The 27,339-nt window shown below is 48.8% G+C and overlaps 1 protein-coding gene across 6 annotated transcripts in view; it reads right to left on the bottom strand.

The window, feature by feature from the left end:
• MEAK7 (MTOR associated protein, eak-7 homolog) overlaps nucleotides 1–27,339 on the bottom strand; it is a 52,941-nt gene that overhangs the window by 8,881 nt on the left and 16,721 nt on the right. For all 6 annotated transcript variants that reach the window (XM_063945712.1, XM_063945713.1, XM_063945709.1 and 3 more), the window contains exons 3-5: nucleotides 13,698–13,931; nucleotides 9,611–9,755; nucleotides 8,419–8,859 (exon numbers count right to left, since the gene is read on the bottom strand). In XM_063945712.1, coding sequence (XP_063801782.1) covers nucleotides 8,419–8,859; nucleotides 9,611–9,755; nucleotides 13,698–13,931 — 820 coding nt within the window. The remainder of the gene's footprint in view (nucleotides 1–8,418; nucleotides 8,860–9,610; nucleotides 9,756–13,697; nucleotides 13,932–27,339) is intronic.

The following is a 27,339-nucleotide window of genomic DNA, read 5'->3' as shown; positions in this document are numbered from 1 at the left end:
TGCTGGGGACTCCCTAAGGACCATGGGGAATAGCGGCTCCGCAGGAGACTGGGCACATCTAAAGAAAGCTTTAGGACTATCTGGTGTGCACTGGTTCCTCTCCCTATGACCCTCCTCCAAGCCTCAGTTAGGATTCTGTGCCCGGACGAGCGTACACAATAAGGAAGGATTTTGAATCCCGGGTAAGACTCATACCAGCCACACCAATCACACCGTATAACCTGTGATCTGAACCCAGTTAACAGCATGATAACAGAGGAGCCTCTGAAAGATGGCTCACAACAATAATAACCCGATTTTTGTAACAATAACTATGTACAAGTATTGCAGACAATCCGCACTTGGGATGGGCGCCCAGCATCCACTACGGACTATGAGAAATAGAATTATCGGTAAGTAAATTCTTATTTTCTCTAACGTCCTAAGTGGATGCTGGGGACTCCGTAAAAACCATGGGGATTATACCAAAGCTCCCAAACGGGCGGGAGAGTGCGGATGACTCTGCAGCACCAAATGAGAGAACTCCAGGTCCTCCTCAGCCAGGATATCAATTTTGTAGAATTTTACAAACGTATTTGCTCCTGACCAAGTAGCTGCTCTGCAAAGTTGTAAAGCCGAGACCCCTCGGGCAGCCGCCCAAGATGAGCCCACCTTCCTTGTGGAGTGGGCATTTACAGATTTTTGGCTGTGGCAGGCCTGCCACAGAATGTGCAAGCTGAATTGTACTACAAATCCAACGAGCAATAGTCTGCTTAGAAGCAGGAGCACCCAGCTTGTTGGGTGCACACAGGATAAACAGCGAGTCAGATTTCCTGACTCCAGCCGTCCTGGAAACATATATTTTCAGGGCACTGACAACGTCTAGCAACTTGGAGGCCTCCAAGTCCCTAGTAGCCGCAGGCACCACCAATAGGTTGGTTCAGGTGAGACGCTGAAACCACCTTGGGGAGAAACTGAGGACGAGTCCTCAATTCTGCCCTGTCCGAATGGAAAATCAGATAAGGGCTTTTTCAGGATAAAGCCGCCAATTCTGATACGCGCCTGGCCCAGGCCAGGGCCAACAGCATGACCACTTTCCATGTGAGATATTTTAACTCCACAGATTTAAGTGGTTCAAACCAATGTGACTTTTGGAACCCAAAACTACATTGAGATCCCAAAGTGCCACTGGAGGCACAAAAGGAGGCTGTATATGCAGTACCCCTTTTACAAACGTCTGAACTTCAGGGACTGAAGCTAGTTCTTTTTGGAAGAAAATTGACAGGGCCGAAATTTGAACCTTAATGGACCCCAATTTCAGGCCCATAGACACTCCTGTTTGCAGGAAATGTAGGAATCGACCCAGTTGAATTTCCTCCGTCGGGCCTTACTGGCCTCGCACCACGCAACATATTTTCGCCAATTGCGGTGATAATGTTTTTGCGGTTACATCCTTCCTGGCTTTGATCAGGATAGGGATGACTTCATCCGGAATGCCTTTTTTCCTTCAGGATCCGGCGTTCAACCGCCATGCCGTCAAACGCAGCCGCGGTAAGTCTTGGAACAGACAGGGTCCTTGCTGGAGCAGGTCCCTTCTTAGAGGTAGAGGCCACGGATCCTCCGTGAGCATCTCTTGAAGTTCCGGTTACCAAGTCCTTCTTGGCCAATCCGGAACCACGAATATAGTGCTTACTCCTCTCCATCTTATCAATCTCAGTACCTTGGGTATGAGAGGCAGAGGAGGGAACACATACCCTGACTGGTACACCCACGGTGTTACCAGAGCGTCTACAGCTTATTGCCTGAGGGTCCCTGGACCTGGCGCAATACCTGTCGAGTTTTTAATCATGTGGAAGACTTCTGGGTGAAGTCCCCACTCTCCCGGGTGGAGGTCGTGCTGAGGAAGTCTGCTTCCCAGTTGTCCACTCCCGGAATGAATACTGCTGACAGTGCTATCACATGATTTTCCGCCCAGCGAAGAATCCTTGCAGCTTCTGCCATTGCCCTCCTGCTTCTTGTGCCACCCTGTCTGTTTACGTGGGTGACTGCCGTGATGTTGTCCGACTGGATCAACACCGGCTGACCTTGAAGCAGAGGTCTTGCTAAGCTTAGAGCATTGTAAATGTCCCTTAGCTTCAGGATATTTATGTGAAGTGATGTCTCCAGGCTTGACCATAAGCCCTGGATATTCCTTCCCTGTGTGACTGCTCCCCAGCCTCGCAGGCTGGCATCAGTGGTCACCAGGACCCAGTCCTGAATGCCTAATCTGCGGCCCTCTAGAAGATGAGCACTCTGCAACCACCACAGGAGGGACACCCTTGTCCTTGGTGACAGGGTTATCCGCTGATGCATCTGAAGATGCGATCCGGACCATTTGTCCCGCAGGTCCCACTGGAAAGTTCTTGCGTGGAATCTGCCGAATGGGATTGCTTCGTAGGAAGCCACCATTTTACCCAGAACCCTTGTGCATTGATGCACTGAGACTTGGCTCGGTTTTAGGAGGTTCCTGACTAGCTCGGATAACTCCCTGGCTTTCTCCTCCGGGAGAAACACCTTTTTCTGGACTGTGTCCAGGATCATCCCTAGGAACAGAAGACACGTCGTCGGAACCAGGTGCGATTTTGGAATATTGAGAATCCAATCGTGCTGCCGCAACACTACCTGAGATAGTGCTACACCGACCTCCAACTGTTTCCTGGATCTTACCCTTATCAGGGAATTGTCCAAGGAAGGGATAACTAAAATTCACTTCCTTCGAAGGAATATCATCATTTCGGCCATTACCTTGGTAAAGACCCGGGGTGCCGTGTACCATCCATACGGCAGCGTCTGAACTGATAGTGACAGTTCTGTACCATAAACCTGAGGTACCCTTGGTGAGAAGGGTAAATTTTGACATGAAGGTAAGCATCCTTGATGTCCCGAGACATCATGTAGTCCCCTTCTTCCAGGTTCGCAATCACTGCTCTGAGTGACTCAATCTTGAATTTGAACCTCTGTACGTAAGTGTTCAAAGATTTTAGATTTAGAATCGGTCTCACCGAGCCGTCCGCATTCGGTACCACAACAGTGTGGAATAATACCCCGTTCCCTGTTGCAGGAGGGGTATCTTGATTATCACCTGCTGGGAATACAGCTTGTGAATGGCTTCCAAAACTGTCTCCCTGTCAGAAGGAGACATCGGTAAAGCCGACTTTAGGAAACGGCGAGGGGGAGACGTCTCGAATTCTAATTTGTACCCCTGAGATATCACCTGAAGGATCCAGGGGTCTACTTGCGAGTGAGCCCACTGCGCGCTGAAATTCATTGAGACGGGCCACCCACCGTGCCTGATTCTGCTTGTAAAGCCCCAGCGTATACTGAGGGCTTGGCAGAGGCGGGAGAGGGTTTCTGTTCCTGGGAACTGGCTGATTTCTGCAGCCTTTTTCCTCTCCCTCTGTCACGGGGCAGAAATGAGGAACCTTTTGCCCGCTTGTCCACGAAAAGACTGCGCCTGATAATACGGCGTCTTCTCATGTTGAGAGGCGACCTGGGGTACAAACGTGGAATTCCCAGCTGTTGCCGTGGCCACCAGGTCTGAAAGACCGACCCCAAATAACTCCTCCCTTAATAAAGCAATACTTCCAAATGCCGTTTGGAATACGCATCACCTGACCACTGACGTGTCCATAACCCTCTACTGGTAGAAATGGACAACGCGCTTAGACTTGATGCCAGTCGGCAAATATTCCGCTGTGCATCACGCATATATAAAAATGCATCTTTTAAATGCTCTATAGGCAAAAATATACTGTCCCTATCTAGGGTATCAATATTTTCAGTCAGGGAATCCGACCACGCCAACCCAGCACTGCACATCCAGGCTGAGGCGATTGCTGGTCGCAGTATAACACCAGTATGTGTGTAAATACCTTTTAGGATACCCTCCTGCTTTCTATCAGCAGGATCCTTAAGGGCGGCCATCTCAGGCGAGGGTAGAGCCCTTACAAGCGTGTGAGCGCTTTATCCCCCCTAGGGGGTGTTTCCCAACGCACCCTAACCTCTGGCGGGAAAGGATATAATGCCAATAACATTTTAGAAATTATCCGTTGTTATCGGGGGAAACCCACGCATCATCACACACCTCATTTAATTTCTCAGATTCAGGAAAACTACAGGTAGTTTTTCCTCACCGAACATAATACCCCTTTTTTGGTGGTGCTCGTATTATCAGAAATGTGTAAAACATTTTTCATTGCCTCAATCATGTAACGTGTGGCCCTACTGGAAGTCACATTCGTCTCTTCACCGTCGACACTGGAGTCAGTATCCGTGTCGGCGTCTATATCTGCCATCTGAGGTAACGGGCGCTTTAGAGCCCCTGACGGCCTATGAGACGTCTGGACAGGCACAAGCTGAGTAGCCGGCTGTCTCATGTCAACCACTGTCTTTTATACAGAGCTGACACTGTCACGTAATTCCTTCCAACAGTTCATCCACTCAGGTGTCGACCCCCTAGGGGGTGACATCACTATTACAGGCAATCTGCTCCGTCTCCACATCATTTTTCTCCTCATACATGTCGACACAAAAGTACCGACATACAGCACACACACAGGGAATGCTCTGATAGAGGACAGGACCCCACTAGCCCTTTGGGGAGACAGAGGGAGAGTTTGCCAGCACACACCAGAGCGCTATATATATACAGGGATAACCTTATATAAGTGTTTTTCCCCTTATAGCTGCTGTATAGTTAATACTGCGCCTAATTAGTGCCCCCCTCTCTTTTTTTAACCCTTTCTGTAGTGTAGTGACTGCAGGGGAGAGACAGGGAGCTTCCCTCCAACGGAGCTGTGAGGGAAAATGGCGCCAGTGTGCTGAGGAGATAGGCTCCGCCCCTTTTTCGCTGACTTTTCTCCTGCTTTTTTATGGATTCTGGCAGGGGTTAAATGCATCCATATAGCCCAGGAGCTATATGTGATGCATTTTTTTTTGCCATCCAAGGTGTTTTTATTGCGTCTCAGGGCGCCCCCCCCCCAGCGCCCTGCACCCTCAGTGACCGAAGTGTGAAGTGTGCTGAGAGCAATGGCGCACAGCTGCAGTGCTGTGCGCTACCTTGTTGAAGACAGGACGTCTTCTGCCGCCGATTTTCCGGACCTCTTCTGCCTTCTGGCTCTGTAAGGGGGCCGGCGGCGCGGCTCTGGGACCCATCCAAGCTGGGCCTGTGATCGTCCCTCTGGAGCTAATGTCCAGTAGCCTAAGAAGCCCAATCCACTCTGCACGCAGGTGAGTTCGCTTCTTCTCCCCTTAGTCCCTCGATGCAGTGAGCCTGTTGCCAGCAGGTCTCACTGAAAATAAAAAACCTAATCTAAAACTTTCACTAAGAAGCTCAGGAGAGCCCCTAGTGTGCACCCTTCTCGTTCGGGCACAGAGATCTAACTGAGGCTTGGAGGAGGGTCATAGGGGGAGGAGCCAGTGCACACCAGATAGTCCTAAAGCTTTCTTTAGATGTGCCCAGTCTCCTGCGGAGCCGCTATTCCCCATGGTCCTTACGGAGTCCCCAGCATCCACTTAGGACGTTAGAGAAATAGGTTTTAAAACGTATCTTTTATTCTTAGGGACGCCAGTCAGAGATGTGGGGTGCAGTGTGCCAAGTTTTGTCCGTCGCCTGCATGTCCTTGACTGCAGGACACACACACACACACACACACACACACACACACACACACACACACACACATTCTGTATATGCATACACAAGCAGCGCCTGTCAGGCTCTTATGTACAGTAATAGCTGTGTTAATGTTACCAATAATAATACATAGGAGAAAGCAGACACATCAGTACGGTGATATCACTGAATGGAATCAGTTGTGTGTCACATAATAAGACGTGACAAGACACATGTAACAGAGTTCGTCCATTATATGGTGAAGCCCTAGAAGGGACATTGGGGCAGATGTATTAACCTGGAGAAGGCATAAGGAAGTGATAAACCAGTGATTTGTGCAAGGTGATAAAGGCACCAGCCAATCAGATCCTAACTGTTCATTTACATATTGGAGCTGATTGGCTGGTGCCTTTATCACCTTGCACATATCACTGGTTTATCACTTCCTTATGCCTTCTCCAGGTTAATACATCTGCCCCAATATTAGAAGACAACGCAGCAGTAACGTGATTATTCCGCTGGCTCAGTGTGATAGTGAGCAGATCATGCAATAAATAGTAATGAAGAGGTCTGCGTTGTAGAGGGGGTGTAGTAATGCCGCTGTAATTACATATATAGGCTTCTTATTCTGTATCTGGTTGTGATACATGCTCCTACACAGAGATAGACACAGGGGGTAATTCAGACCTGATCGCTAGCAGGCGATTTTTGCTGTCCTGCGATCAGATAGTCGCCGCCTACAGAGGGAGTGTATTTTGCTGTGCAAGTGTGTGAACGCATGTGTAGCAGAGCTGTAGAAACAGATTTTGTGCAGTCTCTGCGCAGCCCATGACTTACTAAGCCGCTACGATCACTTCAGGCTGTTCAGGACCGGCTCTAAAGTCAGACACCCGCCCTGCAAACGCTTGGACACGCCTGCATTTTTGCAGACACCTCCTGAAAACGGTCAGTTGCCACCCACAAACGCCCTCTTCCTGTCAATCTCCTTACAATCGCCCATGCGAATGTATCATTTGCACAAACCCATCGCTGAGCGGCCATCCGCTTTGTGCCTGCGCATTGTGGTGCATACGCATGCGTAGTTTGTGTCTGATCCCCCGCTGTGCGAAAACCCACAGCAGCGATCAGGTCTGAATCGGCCCCATAGTTCCTACAGCAGCTGTGTCTCTGTACAGGTTTAGTATGAATTCAGTATACCAACGCCAGCATCCCGACAATTTAAATCCCGTCAGGGGTGAGCTACCTATGTTCTCCCCTGTCCCCTACCCCTCCCTTCCCGCTGCCTAACCCTAAGAATCCACGTTGCTGCCTAAACTTAACCACCCGCTCCCCGCAGCATAAACTTAACCTCCAGGGGTGGCTCCTGAACCTAACCCTACCGCTATTCTCACGGTCAAGGTGCCAGTTGTCAATATTCCGGATACAGTGTCATGACTGTTATGGGATTCCGGCGCAGGTATTCTGCATGGTGTCGAGAGTCCGGCGTCGGTATTCCAGCTGCCAGGATCCCAATAGCCTGCACCTTGACCGGATCCCGGTATGCAGCTGCTGTGCAATAATATGCTGATGCCGCAGGAGGTGTCTTTGTGTAAATAGCCGCCTCCTGACGGCTTCTCTGATTCGCTGCTTTGTCCTAATTCTGTCAGCAGACCAGCCTAAAGTCATACATGCATTTGTATCATCACCTAGACTACTGCAATGCCCTCTACCTTGGTCTCCCAGCAGAAGACCTGCACCACTTGCAGATGGTACAAAATGCAGCTGCCAGGATATTAACCAAGCAGCCCCGTTCCAGCCACATAACACCCATCCTCTACTCCCATCACTGGCTGCCTGTAAGATGGCGAATCGTTTCCAATATTGGCTTACTGACTTACAAAGCCCTACATGGCCAGGGCCCAAGGTACCTGAAGCAGCTTCTGATCTCTAACTGTACCACTGCGACCTGTAGATGAAGGACTGTTAGCAGTACCTAGAACCTCCCTGAACTCATCTGAGGATCAAGCTTTCAGCTTTGCGGCTCCAACTCTCTGGAACTCGCTTCCCCCACAGTTCCACAGGCTCCCACTCTATAACCCTTCAGAAACAGGCCCAAGACTCTTCTGTTTTATCACGTGTCTCACTAATGTCCCTTGTTGAGCAAATTTAGTATTTTGCATTGTAAAGGAAAATGTGAAGCACTTTGAGTCCTATTGAGAGATAAGTGCTGTATTAATAACATTATGATTATTATTACTCTGCGGGAACATCACTCATCTGAGTAAGCCTGAGGGTACTCATGATGGTCGGTGTTTTCCTGCTGCCGATGCCGGTGAAGCTGCGTCTTGGCCTCGGCAAGCACAGAAAACATGGCCAACACACCCCTGTTTTATGAAACGCTGGCCTTGCCCATCCCTTCCCCATCCCAAACGGTCGCAGCATATCAATCAAGCTGCAGTTAGCGGTCACTGTGGCCCGATGTACATAACAAATAACTGCTCACGTATGACGTGACCAGGGTACCATACATGTAAACCATAGGTTCGGTGCAGTTTGTCAGTCCCCCATCAGCTGTATCTGGGACATATGCAGAGAATTAGGTTCCCTCTAAAGGTAAGTGCGACGTAATATGGTGACGCTTTATACCTACAGGAGAATAATAAACACATTTACATAATGTCATTGGAGAGTGGCCATGGGATGTGACGTAGGCCCACATTTATGCTTTGTGTTCAGTGATTTCAGTCTAGAAAAGTCTATTCTAGAATGAGGGCAACATTATAGTGGATACCACCACTCATTCTCACCTTGATATTGTGGTTTGACCTCCCAATTCTGTGATGCGAAGCCACCAAAGATGAACCCATCGCGGTCCCTCAGGACTAGCAAACTGGGGCCCTGGTCCACCAGGTGGCCACACAGCTGGGAAAAGCTCTCTCCATGGATGCTGGTGGAAAACAGGAGTCGCCACTTGTGCTGCATCTCTGATGGAAGGAGAGTGTTCAGGAACATGATGGAAGGAAAGTCCAGGAGGCTGGCAAAGGACGTGTGTTTCCCTCTCCGGCACATGGGTATTAAACTGCTCATGTCTTTGTGGTGCTCTGGATTCTTCTTCATGACGGATACCCCCAATGTAACCACAACTCTAAGGAACATGGAAATCATCGGGACTTTATACAGCCAGTCTTCTACAGATACCCTTGTATAGGAGGACGTTATCAGCTCTGGTCCTTCAAGGGTTTGCCCACCTGCAAGATACATAAACAAAAACACAAATGTTATTATTTGTAACCAACCTGAGGAACACCAGAACACGGCATTCTAGAATCTGATGGGTTTATATATAACAAGTCAGCAGAGTAGACTGATCAGTGAAGGATGAACCCAAGGAGAACGGGGTCCATGTTTTAAAAGGTAAATCGTATTTCCACTCCCTTCATAACCAAACAACTAAAATCACATCCTACTTACTTCAATAACAGGCGAAAGACTGTTCATGCATAACAAAAAGCTGAGATAGCAAAGCATTGCATGTCAGTTTTGCTTGCCATGATTCTATAGTAATTATCGCCAGGAGTGGTGATGTTACCTCAAAGAGGGCAAGTCAATTGCTTCTTCAATGCAGCAGTGTAATGTACGATAGATTAGCCCTTTGCACTTAATGAGGCATTTATGGGACAGATAGAATGTTGGAATGATTCAGCCCAGTATAGACTCTTAATTTCTTTCAGGATTATTTAGCTCGCAGATACAGACGGTCATATACTGTACATTAATATCTAGCAGCAATATCTCTTGTTCCAACGAATGTAGAAGGAAAACAATTTGGGGCCTGCTCAGAAATGGAGAGGGGGGGGACAACCAGAATATATAATTTCCTAATACGGGATCCCTGAAACCAATATTAGTATCTGTGGAACCCTTGAATAAATTGTACGAATGATCAATATATAACGTATGATAAAGCAGAATCTCAGAAGACTGTAAAACAAACAGTACCAGGAGGTTTTATCTGCGACAATAGCTGCAAGGCCAAAGCGCGGGCTCCAGAGCCGCAGTCACGGGTGTTCTCCAGACTCCACCCACTCAGTGCATTTTGATGGCGCAGAACGTAAACCACCGCAAGGACCAAATCTTCCAAGAACTAGGAATAGGAGACAAAGTTGGGTCACACGGCCAGGATGTACAGACGCAGAGATTATGGCTTATTCTATAGTAGTATTGTTACTATACTGCAAAGCCCTGGCACATACAGGGTAATACATATTCTAGAGGGACTCTATCGTGATTTGGAAAAAATATATTTGCCTTTGGCATGTGTGTACTTTCCGAACAACACCCCGCTGCAGGATGATCACATGATACATGCAATCAGCATTCCCATATGGAAGATATGTTATTTTAGGGGATGGGGTCCGATACTTGGTCACAATACAACTGGTTACCGGAGGAAGTGCCGAGAGACCCCAATCACCCATTTCTCCTGCAATCAGTAACGGTGGTGTGCGACAGTAGGAGGGGTCCAGTATGGTGGTAGTAGGAGTGAGCTGACATGATGGGAAGGACTCACCTGCACTCTGTATCACTACATGATTTTGGACTTGTAGTCTGACAAAGAGAGAGCCACTGGGCAGTTTAAATGGCAGATACTGTGGTATTAACCAGGCAATTGCTAATTGCTAACAGGGGTGGTCTTCAGTATGCCGGCGGTCGGGCTCCCGGCGACCAGCATACCGGCGCCGGGAGCCCGACAGCCGGCATACCGACACTTATTCTCCTTCGTGGGGGTCCACGACCCCCCTGGAGGGAGAATAAAAATAGTGAGGCGCGCGTAGCGCGCCACCGTGCCCATAGCGTGGCGAGCGCTGCGAGCCCGCAAGGGGCTCATTTGCGCTCGCCACACTGTCGGTAAGCCAGCGGTCGGGCTCCCGGCGCCGGTATGCTGGTCGCAGGGAGCCCGACCGCCGGCATATCGTAGTGAACCCGCTAACAGAACGTACCCTCACCAGTACAGACACACAGACACTGGACCAGCCTCGTACGGAGAGATGCAGATGACGAACATCACTGTATTTATCAGTACCCAATACTGCGATGGTTGGGATCTGGCTGCACACAGATTACACGAACAAGATGGACAGAGAGCAGAACAATGGCTCCACCAGCACACTTACTGACAACTTTTATAGACTACAGGTAAAGTACTGTAATAGAAATATTTCTCTTTCATCTATTATTGCATTCCATATCGCCGGCTATAAATGACAGATTTAGGGCCCAATTCAGACCTGATCGCAAAATCTCTCTTTCTCGAATGGGAAAACCATTAGAGAAAGATTTTGCCCCACCTGCACTGTGCAGTGCAGGTGGGGCAGATGTAACATGTGCAGAGAGAGTTAGATTTGGGTGGGTTATATTGTTTCTGTGCAGGGTAAATACTGGCTGCTTTACTTTTACACTGCAATTTAGATTTCAGTTTGAACACACCCCACCCAAATCTAACTCTCTCTGCACATGTTACATCTGCCCAAAAACACACCAGTCTGTACACTAGCAGTCCTTAGAGTAATCTAGAATATGCCAAAGACAAAATATAGTGTACATTTATAGCAAAACCCTAAAAGCAGTGGTTCCCAAACTCAGTCCACAAGTCAACCTAACAGTTTAGGCTTTAGGGATATCCCTGCTTGAGTACAGGTGACTTAATTAGTACCGCATTCATTTAGCTATAACTAACTGTGCTCAGCCATGGATATCCCTAAAACCTGCGGGCATATCCAACTAGCCACCTTCATTTTTTTTTTCGCACTGCGCATGAATTTGCGGTCGGACACAGGGATTTAGGTATACACTTGCACGAGAGAATTCTAGCCGCGGTAATTTCAATAGGGTTTATCGCAGCTTTCTTCTCGCAGCTTCAGAGCAGGTGAAAAGTCAGGGAAAAACCTAATTTGGGTAATAATTACATTTCATAACTGGGATGCTGTTATGGATGAGTACCTGGAACTCAGGGGAGTATGCGACAACTGGGAAGTTCCAGCACTCACAGGTAAAGCTGCAGCTAGAATGGATGTCTGCAGCAACTCGTGCTCTACCCCTGACTCCGTTACCCCTCTTAGTGGTCGGATGGTGCCGGCGGTGCTAGTGTTCTTCTGCCCACGGCAGCCGCGTTTGAATGGGCGAATTAGGTCCGCCCAAACTCCGATGCCCCTGGTCTTATTAAGTGACAAGGCACCACCCGAGACTGCGAGTGACTAAGGGGGAACCTAACTAACCCTGCAACACCAATGCACGAGTGATAATGAGAACAACAATGGTCTTAGATGTTATAAGCAAATAAACAGTGAGAGCAACAATGCTCAGGGATGTTAAAGATATAAATATAAACAAAGAACTGTTAGCGTGGATACTCCACGAAAACCTGAACACCGGCTGGCAAGATCTGGTCAAGAATCGATCAAAGTCCCCAGGTCACAGCACGACACAGGCAGGATCTCTAACGAGCGGACAGGTTCACACAGAAGTAAGAACTATCACCAGCGTCTTTGGAGTGACCAGGTAGAGAATATAAATGGTGCTGCACCAATCAAAGAAGAAACCCCTAAATTGCAAATATCGTGCAGCTGTTACCCAGCAACGGGGAACGCCATCTGCCTCCGGCGTTCCCGTTGCTAGGGATCCGGCGGCTCACAGCGCCCAGTGTCTGCCTGTAGCTAGGACGCCGGGCGGGGACCAGGAGACTTTGCGCCCGGCGTCTGCCTGTTGCTAGGTACCGGGCGGGGACCAGAAAACCTTGTGCCCGGTATCCACCTGTTGCTAGGCGCCGGGCGGGGGTAAGCGGGAGTTGCGGCGTCCTGGCTCCACGGTTACCGGCGCCAACAGGTGCAATTCTGAAAAGTGCAGAATAATGAGTTAAAAGATCTGGGGACAGGTATATGGGGGTGTTGTATGGATGATACAGGAGTTTTTAACGCTGCAGGGAAAAGTTACAGGTCTTTCAACAAATCTTCAAAAAGTCTTAAAATGATTTTTAAATCATTTAATAGCCATTTTTATTTTATGCCCTCCTATAAATAACTAGAACAAAAATAGTTTTATATCATTTCTAACCTGTTAAAGAAAAAAAAAAAAGAAGGAAAGATCAGTCATATAAAAGCTATTAATAGCTCTGAATATTCGGCTATTGGACAGTAATAGATATCTAGAATGTTATCCAATTTTTCTGTGCAAGTTTTTTATGGTACAGATGGAGAATCCGTTATTCAGGCTCCATCGGTGACTAGGCGCGCCCGCCTGGGCGCACCTAGTCACTGTGAGCGTCTCCAACTGGACGGGCACACGCGCCCGGAAGGAGATGCTCCCCAATCACTTTAATGGAGAGCGTCTCCGTCCGGGCGGGTGGGCGGACGCGCCCAGACAGAGACGTTTACAATGGGAAGCGGCTCGTGCACTCCCGGCGTGACTAGTTGGACACCTGCGCCTCGGGAAGCAAGATAAGGAAGGCTCCATCTGTACTGACTGATTTCCCCATTTATTTATTTTTCAATATCCAAATGGTTTTAAAAAAGTTATCATCAAGCACATTTCTTATGCAGTTGGATGCCGCTGGAATCGGAAGCACGCATAGCTGCGTTAATCAGCAATAGGGCGCAAAAGGGACGTTCATTTTTACTGCAAGAATCTGGTGCTTATTGGATATGTCCCCTGCTAGCGTGCCGTGAGGAGAGAAGGGCAGAAGTATTAAACCTGTAGACGGCATAAGAAAGTGATAAACCAGTGATAAGTGCAAGGTGATAAACGCACCTGCCAATCAGCGCCAATATGTAAATTAACAGGAGCTGATTGGCTGGTGAGTTTATCACCTTGCACTTATCACTGGTTTATCACTTCCTTATGCTGTCTCCAGGCTTAATACATTTGCCCCGCTGCTTGCGAAGTACCACCTTGAACGTTGGTCGCGCACCACACTGAATCACACAGACCAACATCCATATATTGCTGCAGAATACCATACACGGCAGACAGAACTCCTTTTCCAATGTGGAAATATTACACGCAATACAAAGCGGATAATGCTGACATTAACCTGCTGGGCCTGACTTCCTGTTACTTGCTCGCTGTTGTCAGCACAGACCATCCGAATGATGATACCGCTCTTTTCCTCTGCCGTTCCCCTCAGAATGTCGATTAGAAACAACGTGAACTGCTCTTTGCTGATCTCTGGACAAGAAACAGAGGTCTTGCCGGTAACATTCACACTTTGCATGCCACGGAAAATCCGCTGGCACATGGCTGCTGGTAATGCATTCCCAATCGCATCCTGGGGAAAACAAGCAAAGGGTTCTGGGTAAAGTTACTGGGCAACATAAAATCACAGCTTTATTAGTACATTTACCAAAAAACATGGACAGCTGCATTTTGACATTAACATCATAATCTTGAATAAAAAACTTAATATCTAGAATTGTTACAGTCAAAACCAATTATGTTACAGGGGCTTAGGGATTTTCTCATAGGCCATAAAATAGGATTTTAATTACCTACCGGTAAATCCTTTTCTCGTAGTCCGTAGAGGATGCTGGGATCCACATTAGTACCATGGGTATAGACGGGTCCACTAGGAGCCATTGGCACTTTAAGAGCTTGAGAGTGTGGGCTGGCTCCTCCCTCTATGCCCATCATACCAGTCTCAGTCTAGAAACTGTGCCCGAGGAGACGGACATCTTCGAGAGAAGGATTACACAGATGATGGCGAGATTCACACCAGCTCACACACCAGGCAAACCAAGCTAACTAGCTTGAAACATCAGCAATGGCTGAACAGGATTACTTACCAAGTAACAAAACAGTACTTACCAAGAACTGAGCAGTACTGAACTAAATAACCACTGCAGGATCACAAAGCGCTGGGCGGGCGCCCAGCATCCACTACGGACTACGAGAAAAGGATTTACCGGTAGATAATTAAAATCCTATTTTCTCTTACGTCCTAGAGGATGCTGGGGTCCACATTAGTACCATGGGGATGTACTAAACCTTCCAGAACGGGAGGGAGAGCGCGGAGGCTCCTGCAGAACTGATTGACCAAACTTAAGGTCCTCAGAGGCCAAAGTTTCGAACCTGTAGAACTTTGCGAACGTGTTCGACCCCGACCAAGTAGCCGCTTGGCAGAGTTGTAAAGCTGAGATATCCCGGGCAGCTGCCCAGGAAGAACCCACCTTACTAGCAGAGTGGGCCTTAACAGACTTAGGAGACGGCAATCCTGACGTAGAATACGCATGGTGGATAGTGAACCTGATCCAGCGAGAAATCGTCTGCTTAGAAGCAGGACACCCAATTTTCTTGGGATCATACAGGACAAAGAGAGTCCGATTTTCTGTGACGAGAAGTTCTCTTCACGTAGATTTTTAGAGCCCTTACAACATCTAAGGACTTTGATGAAATTGAGGAGTCAGTCGCAACTGGCACCACAATAGGTTGTTTGATATGAAATGCCGACACAACCTTCGGAAGAAACTGCTGACGTGTCCGAAGTTCAGCTCTATCTTCATAGAAGGTCAAGTATGGGCTTTTACATGACAAAGCCCCCAACTCCGACACACGTCTAGCAGAGGCTAAGGCCAACAAAGTGACAGCCTTCCACGTGAGAAACTTAATCTCAGCCTCATGTAGAGGTTCAAACCAGTCCGACTGGAGAAACTGCAACACCACGTTGAGATCCCAGGGCGCCGTAGGCGGCACAAAGGGAGATTGGATGTGCAGAACTCCCTTCAAAAAAGTCTGAATCTCAGGAAGGGCGGCCAACTGTTTTTGGAAGAAAATGGATAGAGCCGAAATCTGGACCTTTATGGATCCTAACCTCAGGCCCATATCCGCACCTGCTTGCAGGAAGAGGAGAACACGTCCCAGTTGAAACTCCACCGCAGGAAACCTCTTGGATTCACACCAAGAATTCATATTTTCTACAAATACGATGGTAATGTTTTGACGTTACTCCTTTCCTAGCCTGTATCAGGGTAGGAATAACCTTGTTCGGAATGCCTTTCCGAGCTAGTATCTGGCATTCAACCTCCATGCCGTCAAACGTAGCCGAGGTAAGTCTTGATAGGCAAACGGCCCCTGCTGCAGCAGGTCCTTCCGAAGAGGAAGAGGCCTCGGCTCTTCCAGTAGTCGATCCAGAAGATCCGCATACCAAGCCCTTCTTGGCCAGTCCGGAGCAATGAGGATTACCTGAACTCCTGTTCTTCTTATGAGTTTGAGAACTCTTGGAAAGAGTGGAAGTGGAGGAAACACGTACACCGACTGGAACACCCACGGAGTCACTAGGGCGTCCATCGCCACTGCTTGCGGGTCCCTCGACCTGGAACAATACCGCCGAAGCTTCTTGTTGAGACGAGAGGCCATCATGTCAATCTGGGTTACGCCCCAAAGATCTGTTACCTCCTTGAACACCTCCAGATGGAGACCCCACTCCCCTGGGTGGAAGTTTTGTCTGCTGAGGAAGTCCGCTTCCCAGTTGTCTACTCCCGGAATGAAGATTGCTGACAGCGCCAACGCGTGTTTTTCTGCCCAGAAGATGATTCTTGTTACCTACATAAACCATGCACAGTCTATAATGCCACCCAGCATATACTTAAACCATGCACACTCTATATTGCCACCCAGCAACTACATAAACCATGCGCACTCTATAATGCCACCCAGCAAATACATAAACCATGCACACTCTATAATGCCACCCAGCAACTACATAAACCATGCACACTCTATAATGCCACCCAGCAACTACATAAACCATGCACACTCTATAATGCCACCCAGCAACTACATAAACCATGCACATTCTATAATGCCACCCAGCAACTACATAAACCATGCACATTCTATAATGCCACCCAGCAACTACATAAACCATGTGCACTCTATAATGCCACTCAGCAACTACATAAACCATGCGCATTCTATAATGCCACCCAGCAACTACATAAACCATGCACACTCTATAATGCCACCCAGCAACTACATAAACCATGCACATTCTATATTGCCACCCAGCAACTACATAAACCATGCGCACTCTATAATGCCACCCAGCAACTACATAAACCATGCACATTCTATAACGCCACCCAGCAACTACATAAACCATGCACATTCTATAATGCCACCCAGCAACTACATAAACCATGCGCACTCTATAATGCCACCCAGCAACTACATATACCATGCACACTCTATAATGCCACCCAGCAACTACATAAACCATGCACACTCTATAATAGCACCGTAAGCATCCTGCCATATTAGCAAATACTCGGAATTGTGAGCGGCAGGGGTGTCACAACGTTTTTAGGGGAGGGGGTGAAGATATAATCTCATTTTGGCGCCTCTAAATTTCTGAAGACCAAATCTACATGAAATACATTGAGAAGGCCAGATCAACAATAAGGGGGTCATTCAGATCTGATCGCCGCTGTACGTTTTCGCAAAGCAAGCGATCAGATACTATTTGCGCTTGCACCGCAATGCGCATGCGCGTCGGCAGCAACAAAGGGCAACGCCGGTCAGCAACTGCATGGTGCGAAAAATCCAATCACACGGGCGTTCGCAATGTGATTGACAGGAGGAAGCCTTTGTGGGTGGTAACTGACCGTTTACTGGGAGTGTCCGTAAAAACGCAGGCGTGCCCTAGGATTTTCAGGGAGGGTGTGTGACGTCAGCTCTGGCCCCGATCAGCCTCTTCTCACCGCACTGTAGGAGTAAGTCCTGGGCTGCGCACACACTGCACACAGTGGATTTTAGCAGCTTGGCATACACATAGCATTGCACACTTGCACGGCGAATATACACTCCCCCTGGGGGCGGTGACTTTCTGAACGCAGGACAACAAAATTAGCAGTGAGTGCATGGATGCTGACAGGGAGTTAGAAAGAGTGTGAGGAGCACTGTGGGGGGAGTTACAGGGAGGGTGAGGGCAGGGACCCTGATGGGGAGTTACAGGGAGGGTGAGAGTAGGGATGCTAAGGGGGGAGTTAGAAGGAGGGCGAGTGCACACTGATGGGGGAGCTACATGGAGGGTGAGGGCAGGGACGCCGACGGGGAGTTACATGGAGGGTGAGGGCAGAGTTGCTAAGGGGGGAGTTAGAAGGAGGGTGAGTGCACACTGAGGGGTGAGCTACATGGAGGATGAGGGCAGGGACGCTGACGGGGAGCTACGTGGAGGGTGAAGGCAGGGGCACTGAGGGTGGACTTACAGGGAGGGTGAGGGAAGGGGCCTATAAAAATAGCTTTATTAAAATAAATAAAATACTGTAAATTCAAGTGTGGATTAAACATTTATACAAAGACTATAAACTACGGAGAGCCATCGATTATCATATATTTGGAGTATAAGTAATGCCTCCTTTCTTCTTTAGGAAAAGGCAGCTGCCCGTCACACGTGGGATTAGTCTGTGTGCTGCAGCTGTCCCTTTGATTTAGAGGTGAGCAGCCTACAGGGGAGGCGGAGCTTGGGACTCGGAGCTGTGAAAGTGTGGTCTTTCTGGGCGGGTGGGCGACGCATGTCCATTTCTGCATCCCATCTCGATGCCGCCGGCGCCGCTGCTGCCTGTGGTAAGTGTGACAGGCGCTGGCAGCAGCGGCAGCAACAGACAGGACAGTTCGGCTCCGTCAGTAATTAGGTAGAGAGGGGGGAGACACTTTTCATGTTGCTGGCACCGCTGCTGCCTGTCAGAGTGACAAGCGCTGGCAGCCGGCAGCAACGTACACTGCATGGAGCGGAGGATGTAATGTGCGGTCATTCACCTGACCGCACACCGCTCCTCCTGTGCATGATCGGCGCCAATCTATGTTTGGGTGGGGGAAGGGGGGCGCGAGCTGCCCCCTTGCCCCCCCCCCCCCCATCCCCAGTTCCAACGCCTCTGGTGAACAGCAAAAGACTGCAGCAGCAATTGCTTTAACAGCCACATCTGAATCAGACCCTGGTATGGTCCGCACCACCCTAGTGACTCCAGTGGTTTTCTCCGTGTCTAAAAAACCATTTTTGCACCCGCTCTATGAAACTCTCCCTCGCACAACAAGACTTTCCTCTAGTCTCCAAACCTACGCATTTCTGGAAAACTCACCTCTCCAGGCAGCTTATCATATTCCCAAACTGCTCCCATAACATCCATAGGCTATTTTACCAAATCCCCTTCACTCATACTGCCTGATTATCACCCGGTTACACACAACTCACTTATAACCTACATACGTTCCCTTTCCATACTCTAGCAGGCCAACACTGCTGTGTGAGTAGGTAATACAGGCCACCAAGAACTTCCTATTTTCCTATAGTGTGTAAACCTGCAAGCAGGGCCCTCTTACCTCTGTCTGCTATTACCCAGTCTTGTCTCATTACTTTGTTCCAATTGTAAAGAGCAATGGCATATGCTGGTGCTATAGAAGTGATAATAAGGAGAATAGGCAGTCACTGCCAAATGAGGAAATATTCGCACTGAGGGCCTAATTCAGAGGCGATCGCTGCTACAACAGTGATCGCGCGCTGAAGCCATTTCTGGAGTGCGAAAGCATCTCACTGCTGTGATCGCCTCCGCCTGATTGACAGGCAGAGGCTGCTGCGGGGCGGGAGGGGGCGTGCCAGAACGCCATAGGGGGAAAGAGGGGAGCACGGTCAGGACAATGCAGGCGTGTCTGGACCGTTGCTTGGGCGGGCCACGGCGGCTGTGTGGCGTCACACGCAGCCGCTGCGGACCAGAACATGGCGGGTGCAGCCAGCACAGGAGCTACTTGGCTGGGGTGGAGGGGGGATGGGGGGGGTTTTAGACATACGGGGCGGACTAGCCCTGTGCTGAACCTCCCCCCGCATGTCAGAGGAACGGATTGTAGATGGGAACGGATTGTAGATGGGCTAATTTTAGCACATCTAGGATCAGATCTGAATCGTCCCCTGTGTATGTTCCCTCTGCCTGTATAGTTACTTAGTTATGGGATTATACAGAGTGTTACCCAATACCACAATAGGGTCATTCCATGGTAACAAACGTTATATTTCACATGAAATCTATTTCAAAATGTATTTTTTTTATCGTGTTTTGAATATTTTGTGCAAAGTAAATGTTGTTTGTGTGGTACATGACATGCTTTAATTTTGATGCAAAGCTTGTCATGAAAACTGGTAAGAAACGTTACATAAAAAGACCATTTTCATGGGATGACCCAATTACTAGACCTAAGGTCTCCATTCTCAGACATCATACTGAGTGCTGTGCAGTTATATACTGTAGGATGCTTTCTTCTCTTCTACCCTAAAATGTACACAATAGCAGTGGTTCCCAAACTTTTTTTTGAGTCACAGCGCCCTAGACTAGAGTATCAGAATTTTTTCACAGCAAAAAGTTTATTACAGAGAAATGTAGAAAATATGATTTTAAACCTACCGGTAAATCTATTTCTCCTAGTCCGTAGAGGATGCTGGGGACTCCGTAAGGACCATGGGGTATAAACGGGCTCCGCAGGAGACATGGGCACCTATAAAGAACTTTTAGTATGGGTGTGCACTGGCTCCTCCCTCTATGTCCCTCCTCCAGACCTCAGTTAGAGAACTGTGCCCAGAGGAGATGGACAATACGAGGAAAGGATTTTGTAAATCTAATGGCAAGATTCATACCAGCCCACACCAATCATACCATATAACCTGGAATACACATAACCAGTTAACAGTGTGAACAAACAATAGCAACGGTCCAAGACCGATTGAAACTGTAACATAACCCTTATGTAAGCAATAACCATATACAAGTCTTGCAGATTTTCCGCACTGGGACGGGCGCCCAGCATCCTCTACGGACTAGGAGAAATAGATTTACCGGTAGGTTTAAAATCTTATTTTCTCGGGGGGCGTGGCCAGGACGGGCATGGAGTAGCACTCAGTTTGTGCAGCTCTCCAGCCACAGTATCCTGTAACTTCATCCTGTACCCCCACCTGGGTCCCACACTGCAGCCACCGCTTTATGAGTGCCCCCTGCCCCCCCTGGAGCACTCTTGTACTTGCCGCTGCTGTTCCTGGAGATCCGGGAGCTCTGGACGCCGGCGGGCCCTGATCTGTGCCTGGAGCAGCCGCCTCGTGCGGGGACCGGAAGTTCGGCTCCTGTGTGCTCGCCGCTCGCTGCAGCCGCCTGAAGTGCAGGGAGATCGCGGGCGCTGTGATCCCCTCCACCGCCCCGCTGGTCTTCTGTGGAGCCCGGGGGAGGCCGCGGCTGAAGATCCGTCTGCAGTCTTGGTTGCTGCCGGGACGCGCTGCCCGCGACGCCGGAAGTGCGGCTCCGCTATCCACCACCGCCTGCACCAGCCAGCCGAAATATACTTGTGGGGGACTGCAGAATATAAGTGAATCGCCTCTGAGCCTGTCAGAGGAATTTAGAGGGGTGTTGGGTCGCTCTGAGTGCTTGTGGAAATACTGCCTTGGCGACCATTACCTGGACCTTCTTCACCACACTGTGATCAGGGTGCTGGGGAAGCACTTTGTACATATATCCTGAGGCTGTGAACCTGCTGGAGTTATGTACGTACCTGCAGCTGTTTGACGCCCGGCTTATATTTATTTTGATATCTCCTGCACTGACACCGTGTTGTCCAAAATGGTGAAAGGCCGCCAGACCGGCGCGTCGGCGGGAGCGATGGATAAGTTTGTTCGTGACCAGGGCCCTCAGCTGCGGAGAGCGGAGGCTACAAGATCTGAGGTATCACCTCCTTCTCCTGCCTACAGTTCCGTCTCCTCTGATCCTCCTGATGCTGCACTGCAGAGAGTTCTGGACGCGGTAAATGCTAGTGAAGTACGTCTGGCTGATAAAATCGGGCAAGTGCAGTCCGACCTCTCCATTATTCATCAAGATCTACAGCGGGTGAGAGAGAGAGTGGGAGAAGCGGAGACCCGTATATCCAATGTTGAAGACTCCGTCGGCCCGCTGGGTCGCCGCACTGATGCTCTGGAATCTCAGATGAATGATGTTCGCAAAAAGCTTACGGACGTGGAAGAGCGTCTGCGGCGCAATAATGTCCGCTTCATTGGCCTGCCTGAGAAAGAAGAAGGCTCCGCTCCTGAGGAATTTCTCATAAAGTGGCTCCGTGATTTTTTTTGGATCTGAGGAATTCTCACCGTATTTCACTATAGAGCGGGCTCATAGAGTTCCAATGCGCCCGCTGCCACCGGGGGCCCCACCCCGTACCTTTATTGCTAAGTTCCTCCATTTCCGGGACCGAGACACAATCCTGAGGCTGGCTCGTACTAAGGGCCCTTTGAAATGGAATGGATCGTCAATATCGGTATTTCCGGATTTTGCGGTGGATGTGCAAAAAGATAGGGCTCAGTTTCTACCTGTCAAGAGGCGACTCCGTGAACTTGAACTGCCGTATGCCATGCTCTTCCCATCTAGACTGCGGGTGGTGGCTGATGGGGAAACAAAGTTTTTCACGACTCCTCGTGAGGCCATGGTGTGGCTGGATAGACGATTCCCGGCGAGACGTGCCCTTGCAGATTAGTGAATATCCGGCTGATTCCGAAGGCTGATTTTCTCCTGTTCTTCCTTTTTTCTTAGTTACTTATTTTGTCTGCTTGAGATATATGTGCTGGTTAGGGCGAGGCGACAGGATACGGGAATGTTTGATTGCTGTCACTGTTCCCTTTAGCCCCCGCTACCTTGTTCTCGCAGTTCAGTGCGGGCCTGTTTGAGTGCTACCAATGCCCCCTTTACACTGTTATCGCAGCTTAGACAGGACATATGTATACCCTTTAAGTCAATCACGATATACTTGATATGTTCTTGTGTTTGGTTATACCTTGGGGTTCGTATGATCTCTTTTCTTCCTGTTGTATTAACGGTCTCTGTGCGGGAGGAAGGGGGGAGAGGGGGGATTGCTGAATGCTTGTCCTGACATAGGTGGTTTTTTGATATCCGAGTGTGTTTTTATTCTGGATATTAGTGGGACCTAGGGGGTGGATCTTTATGATCCCCCCTCATTTGTTTTTTGTTTTCGAGGGGGGAAAGGTTAATGGCTGGGAGCAACCCTCTAATTTTGTGGTTTTATAAGTTGTTCTCTATTCCCGAGAGTCATTATATTCTTGGCCCCGATCAAGAAGTGTTTGCACTGGCCGATGGTGCAATACAGTTAGGTTCATATTAAGTTTCTGGTATGAACACTCAGTTTTGGGATCCAGGTATGCTGCATGTTGGGGGTGGTATACAGGGTGGGGGGAAGGGGAGGGGGTTGGGTTATGTTTATTTTTTGAGCGGAAATGTATGTAGAGAAAGTACGTGGTTTACAACCATGCAATATAAGCAGTGGTGTCTGGTTGCAAAATTTGTATGTGGCGGGGCTGACCGGCCGCGGGGCGATGCACTGATTATACCTTTGCTGTATTATGGCGGGGATTAAGGTGGTTTCGTGGAATGTGAGAGGGCTCAATGATAAAGTTAAGAGGTCTCTTGTGCTCCGACAGCTCAAACACTATGCGGCTGATATTGTCTGTCTTATGGAAACACATTTGGTAGGTAGTAAGATTCTCTCTCTGAAGAAGCCCTGGGTGGGTTGGGCATACCACTCTATGCACACGTCCGCCTCGCGCGGGGTTTCAGTCCTTATTAAGCGGACAGTCCCTTTTGTAATGGAATCTATACAAACGGATCCTTGGGGGAGATATGTGTTTTTGAAATGTAGGTTATTTTATGTTCCTGTCCTCCTGCTGGCAGTCTACGTGCCCCCTCCATATTCCCCCGATGTACTTAAGAGGGTTGCTGGGTTCATGGCCTTGTCTCCCGGGGTGTCTGTCATTTGTTTGGGGGATTTCAATAATGTGCTGGACGTGGTCATGGATAGGCTCTCCATGTCTCCATCTGCTGCAGGTCCTGGGGGGTCTGGGTTTGCAAATGTGGTGTCGGGGTTGGGCCTGGTCGATCCATGGAGACTGAGACACCCTTCTCTTAAACAATACTCGTGTTTCTCACACTCCCATTCTTCGTTCTCTAGGATTGACCTGGCCCTCCTCTCGAGCGACATGGTTCCCCGCGTCGGTAACATTAGATATGAGACTAGAGGTATATCGGACCACTCCCCCTTGACCTTTAATTTAGATTTTAATTGTGATAGAGGTCAAGCTGTGTGGAAATTTAACCCATTCTGGCTTGTTCACATGGGAGATGGATCTGAAATGGTGGCCGCATGGCGGGAGTTCTTCGCGCTGAATAGCACCGACCAGTCTATCTCTAACCTATGGGACACATTTAAGGCCTTTTTACGGGGGAGTTTGATTAAACGGGTGTCAGAATTAAAATCCTTCTATAGGAAAAGGGAGGCTGAGTTGGAGACCCGGTGTGTCGCTGCAGAACTACAATATTTGCAGGATTCCTTGATCGGTTCCAAGTCAGCCTGGTTGTCGGCTCAGAGGGAATGGAGAGATTACCTAATGGAAAAGACTCAGCATAGACTCCTCTTCTCATCTCATGCCTTTTATGCCACGGGGGACAGGCCGGGGACATATCTGGCTTCTCTGGCTCGGGGAGACAGACCTACTAGTGTGGTGGTAGAGATTGTGAGCGCTGAAGGTGTCCACCTGACCCAGACTCCACAGATGACGGCTGAATTTGTATCCTTCTATAGTCGCTTATATAAATCTAAATTAGATTGCACCTCATCACAGTTAAATGATTATTTAGACCGTGTCGGCTTCCCCACCTTGTCCGGGGAGGCTTGCGACCTTTTGGAGGCGCCCATTTCCCCCGATGAAGTTAGAGCAGCGATTGAGGCCTCTCCTAGTGGTAAAGCCCCGGGATTGGATGGAATACCATCCGAGGTTTATAAACATAACTTGGATTTTTTTGTTCCCCACCTACTTGAGTTATATAGCCAGATGTTTACACAGGATTCTCTTCCCCCGTCTATGGCGGAGGCAGTGATTGTGGTTCTCCCTAAGCCTGACAAGGATCCCAAGAGAGTGGAATCCTACCGTCCTATATCCCTCCTACCCACTGACATTAAAATTTTGGCCAAGATATTGGCTGGCAGATTAAATATAGTTATTTCCCACATTATACACCCGGATCAGACGGGATTCATGCCTAATAAATCGACCTCCATTAACCTCAGACGTTTGTTTACCCACCTACAAATCCCCCGGGCGGACCCTTCCTCCTCCATTGTTGTCTCGCTGGATGCCGCTAAGGCTTTTGACTCTGTGGAGTGGGAATATTTATGGGAAGTTATGCGTAGATTTGGCATCGGCCCGAAATTTATTAAATATGTCCGACTGATGTACTCCTCTCCCTCGGCAAGGGTGGCGGTCAATGGTTTCGTATCTCACTCCTTTCCCCTGTCTAGAGGCACGCGACAGGGCTGTCCCTTGTCCCCTACTCTGTTTGCTATGGCCATTGAACCCCTGGCATGTCTTCTGAGAACAGATGCGGGTATTTATGGACTTAAAGTGGGTGCTCGGGAGGACAGAGTGGCCCTATACGCTGATGACATCCTGATGTTTGTGGATCGCTATGCTGAGTCTATGCCTAGGATCTTGGAAATTATTGATGGGTTTGGGCGATACTCTGGCTTACTGATAAGTGGGATAATAAAGGATTTCTCCCAATTTAAGGGTGAGGCCCCTGCCCCCCCATTGATGGTTCTTCCATTGAAGTGGGTGGAATCATTCAAATATTTGGGTGTTTGGGTGTCTAATGACCCTCAAAAAGTCTCTTCTCTCAATATTACTCCTCAAATAGTATACCTCCGTGGCCGGGTGCAGACGTGGGGTAAGTTGCCCTTAACAGTCATGGGGAGGGTTAATATGGTTAAAATGGTCTTCCTGCCCAAGCTACTCTATGTCCTGCAGCAATCACCCGTTTATATTCCACAGAAGATCTTTAAACAAATAGATGGGTTGATTTCCTCCCTGGTGTGGGCTAGTAAACGTGCACGCTTAAAACTAGATACCATGACCAGAACACGTGAAATGGGCGGTCTGGCCCTCCCCAATTTCCGTTTTTACTACTACGCGGCGCAATTGACACATATCTGGGAGTGGGTTAATGATCTCGGCCCCCTGGCTTTGCATTCACTGATGTTGCATCACGACTACCCGGGGGGCTCCCCATTACAGCTACTTCTCTGTGGCAGTGTTAAAATGTCCACAATACCGCTTATTAAGCAAGCCATCCTGGTGTGGAAAATGGTGCACTCGGTGATGCGGGGCCATGGCGTCGACCCTGACACCCCTCTGGATAATATTTATGGGTTGCCTGAACTGTGTCAGCTTCAGGTCCGAGAGGTTTGGGGAAGATGGGGAGTATCATCTATGGGCCATATATATAGTGATGGGGTTCTCAATTCTTTCCAACAACTTCAACACGCACACAACATTCCCTCAAGGTTCTTTTTTCAATTCCTACGGCTGAGACATGCACTGGCAGCCCAGTTCCCAAATGACCCTCCAGTCTTAACTGACTCCCCGGTTAAAACAATGTTGCAGACGCTAGACGCGGGACACTTAGTTTCTAGGATATATGGTCGTATCCTGCTAATGCACCATAGTGACCCTCTCACGGCTCTTAGGGGTAGGTGGGAATCGGATGTGGGCATGCTATCGGATGATGCATGGAATACTGCCATAGGGGCCCATCGGATCTCCACCTCCTCTGTTAGATATCAGCAAATACAACTATACATTCTACACAGGGTGTATATGACCCCGGTGAGATTAGCACATATCGGGGGAGCCCACACCTCGCAATGCCCTAGATGTGGAGCCGTGGATGCAGACTTCTGGCACTTACTGTGGGTGTGTCCTGGCGTGTCTGTGTTTTGGACGGCGGTTATACGGATCCTGTGTGACACAGGTATTCCCTCCTTCGTGTGTACTCCTGCACTTTGTACACTGTTGATTGTGGACGAGGAAGCCCTGGACCCACCTAGTAGACGATACGTTATTAATCTATGCGCTTTAGCTAGGGTCTGTATTGCCCGGCTATGGCTGGCTAGTGAAGCCCCGACAACTGGGGCGTGGATATCCCTGGTCAATGAAACGATTGCGCATGAAAAATTTGTGTTTCTGGCTAGGAAGGTGGAGAAGAAATGGTCAACAATATGGGGTAGATGGATGGATTCTAAATATTACAAAGAGATATATAGTTAAAACCGGGTTATTTTCAGTGTGTCAGTATGGGATGTTGTGTGAGAGGGGGGTCCTCGCGGCCGGTCTTGCCTTGCTATGATATCTGTAACATACTGTGACATTTCTGCTGTGTCTAAGACTTTCAGGGAACTGTTATGCTCTAGATGTGTTGAGCTAAGATACCGTTGCTTTGTGACTATATGCTCTATAGGTAATAATGATTAATTGATATACTATAGACTGCATACATGTAATGTTATCTCCACACATGTTGGGTGTGGTCTATGTTTGTGTGTTGTATGTGTGAAGTGTTAACGCAAAATTGAAAATCTCAATAAAAAATATTGAATTTAAAAAATCTTATTTTCTCTTACGTCCTAGAGGATGCTGGGGACTCCGTAAGGACCATGGGGTTCATACCAAAGCTCCCAATCGGGCGGGAGAGTGCGGATGACTCTGCAACACCGACTGAGCAAATGCTAGGTCCTCATCAGCCAGGGTATCAAACTTGTAGAATTTAGCAAAAGTGTTTGACCCCGACCAAGTCGCCGCTCGGCAAAGTTATAATGCCGAG

Source organism: Pseudophryne corroboree, chromosome 11 (assembly GCF_028390025.1).
Source record: "Pseudophryne corroboree isolate aPseCor3 chromosome 11, aPseCor3.hap2, whole genome shotgun sequence".
In the NCBI taxonomy this organism is placed as follows: Eukaryota; Metazoa; Chordata; class Amphibia; order Anura; family Myobatrachidae; genus Pseudophryne; species Pseudophryne corroboree.
The sequence above is the reverse complement of the archived record's forward strand: the minus strand, read 5'-3'. Positions and strand labels throughout refer to the sequence as shown.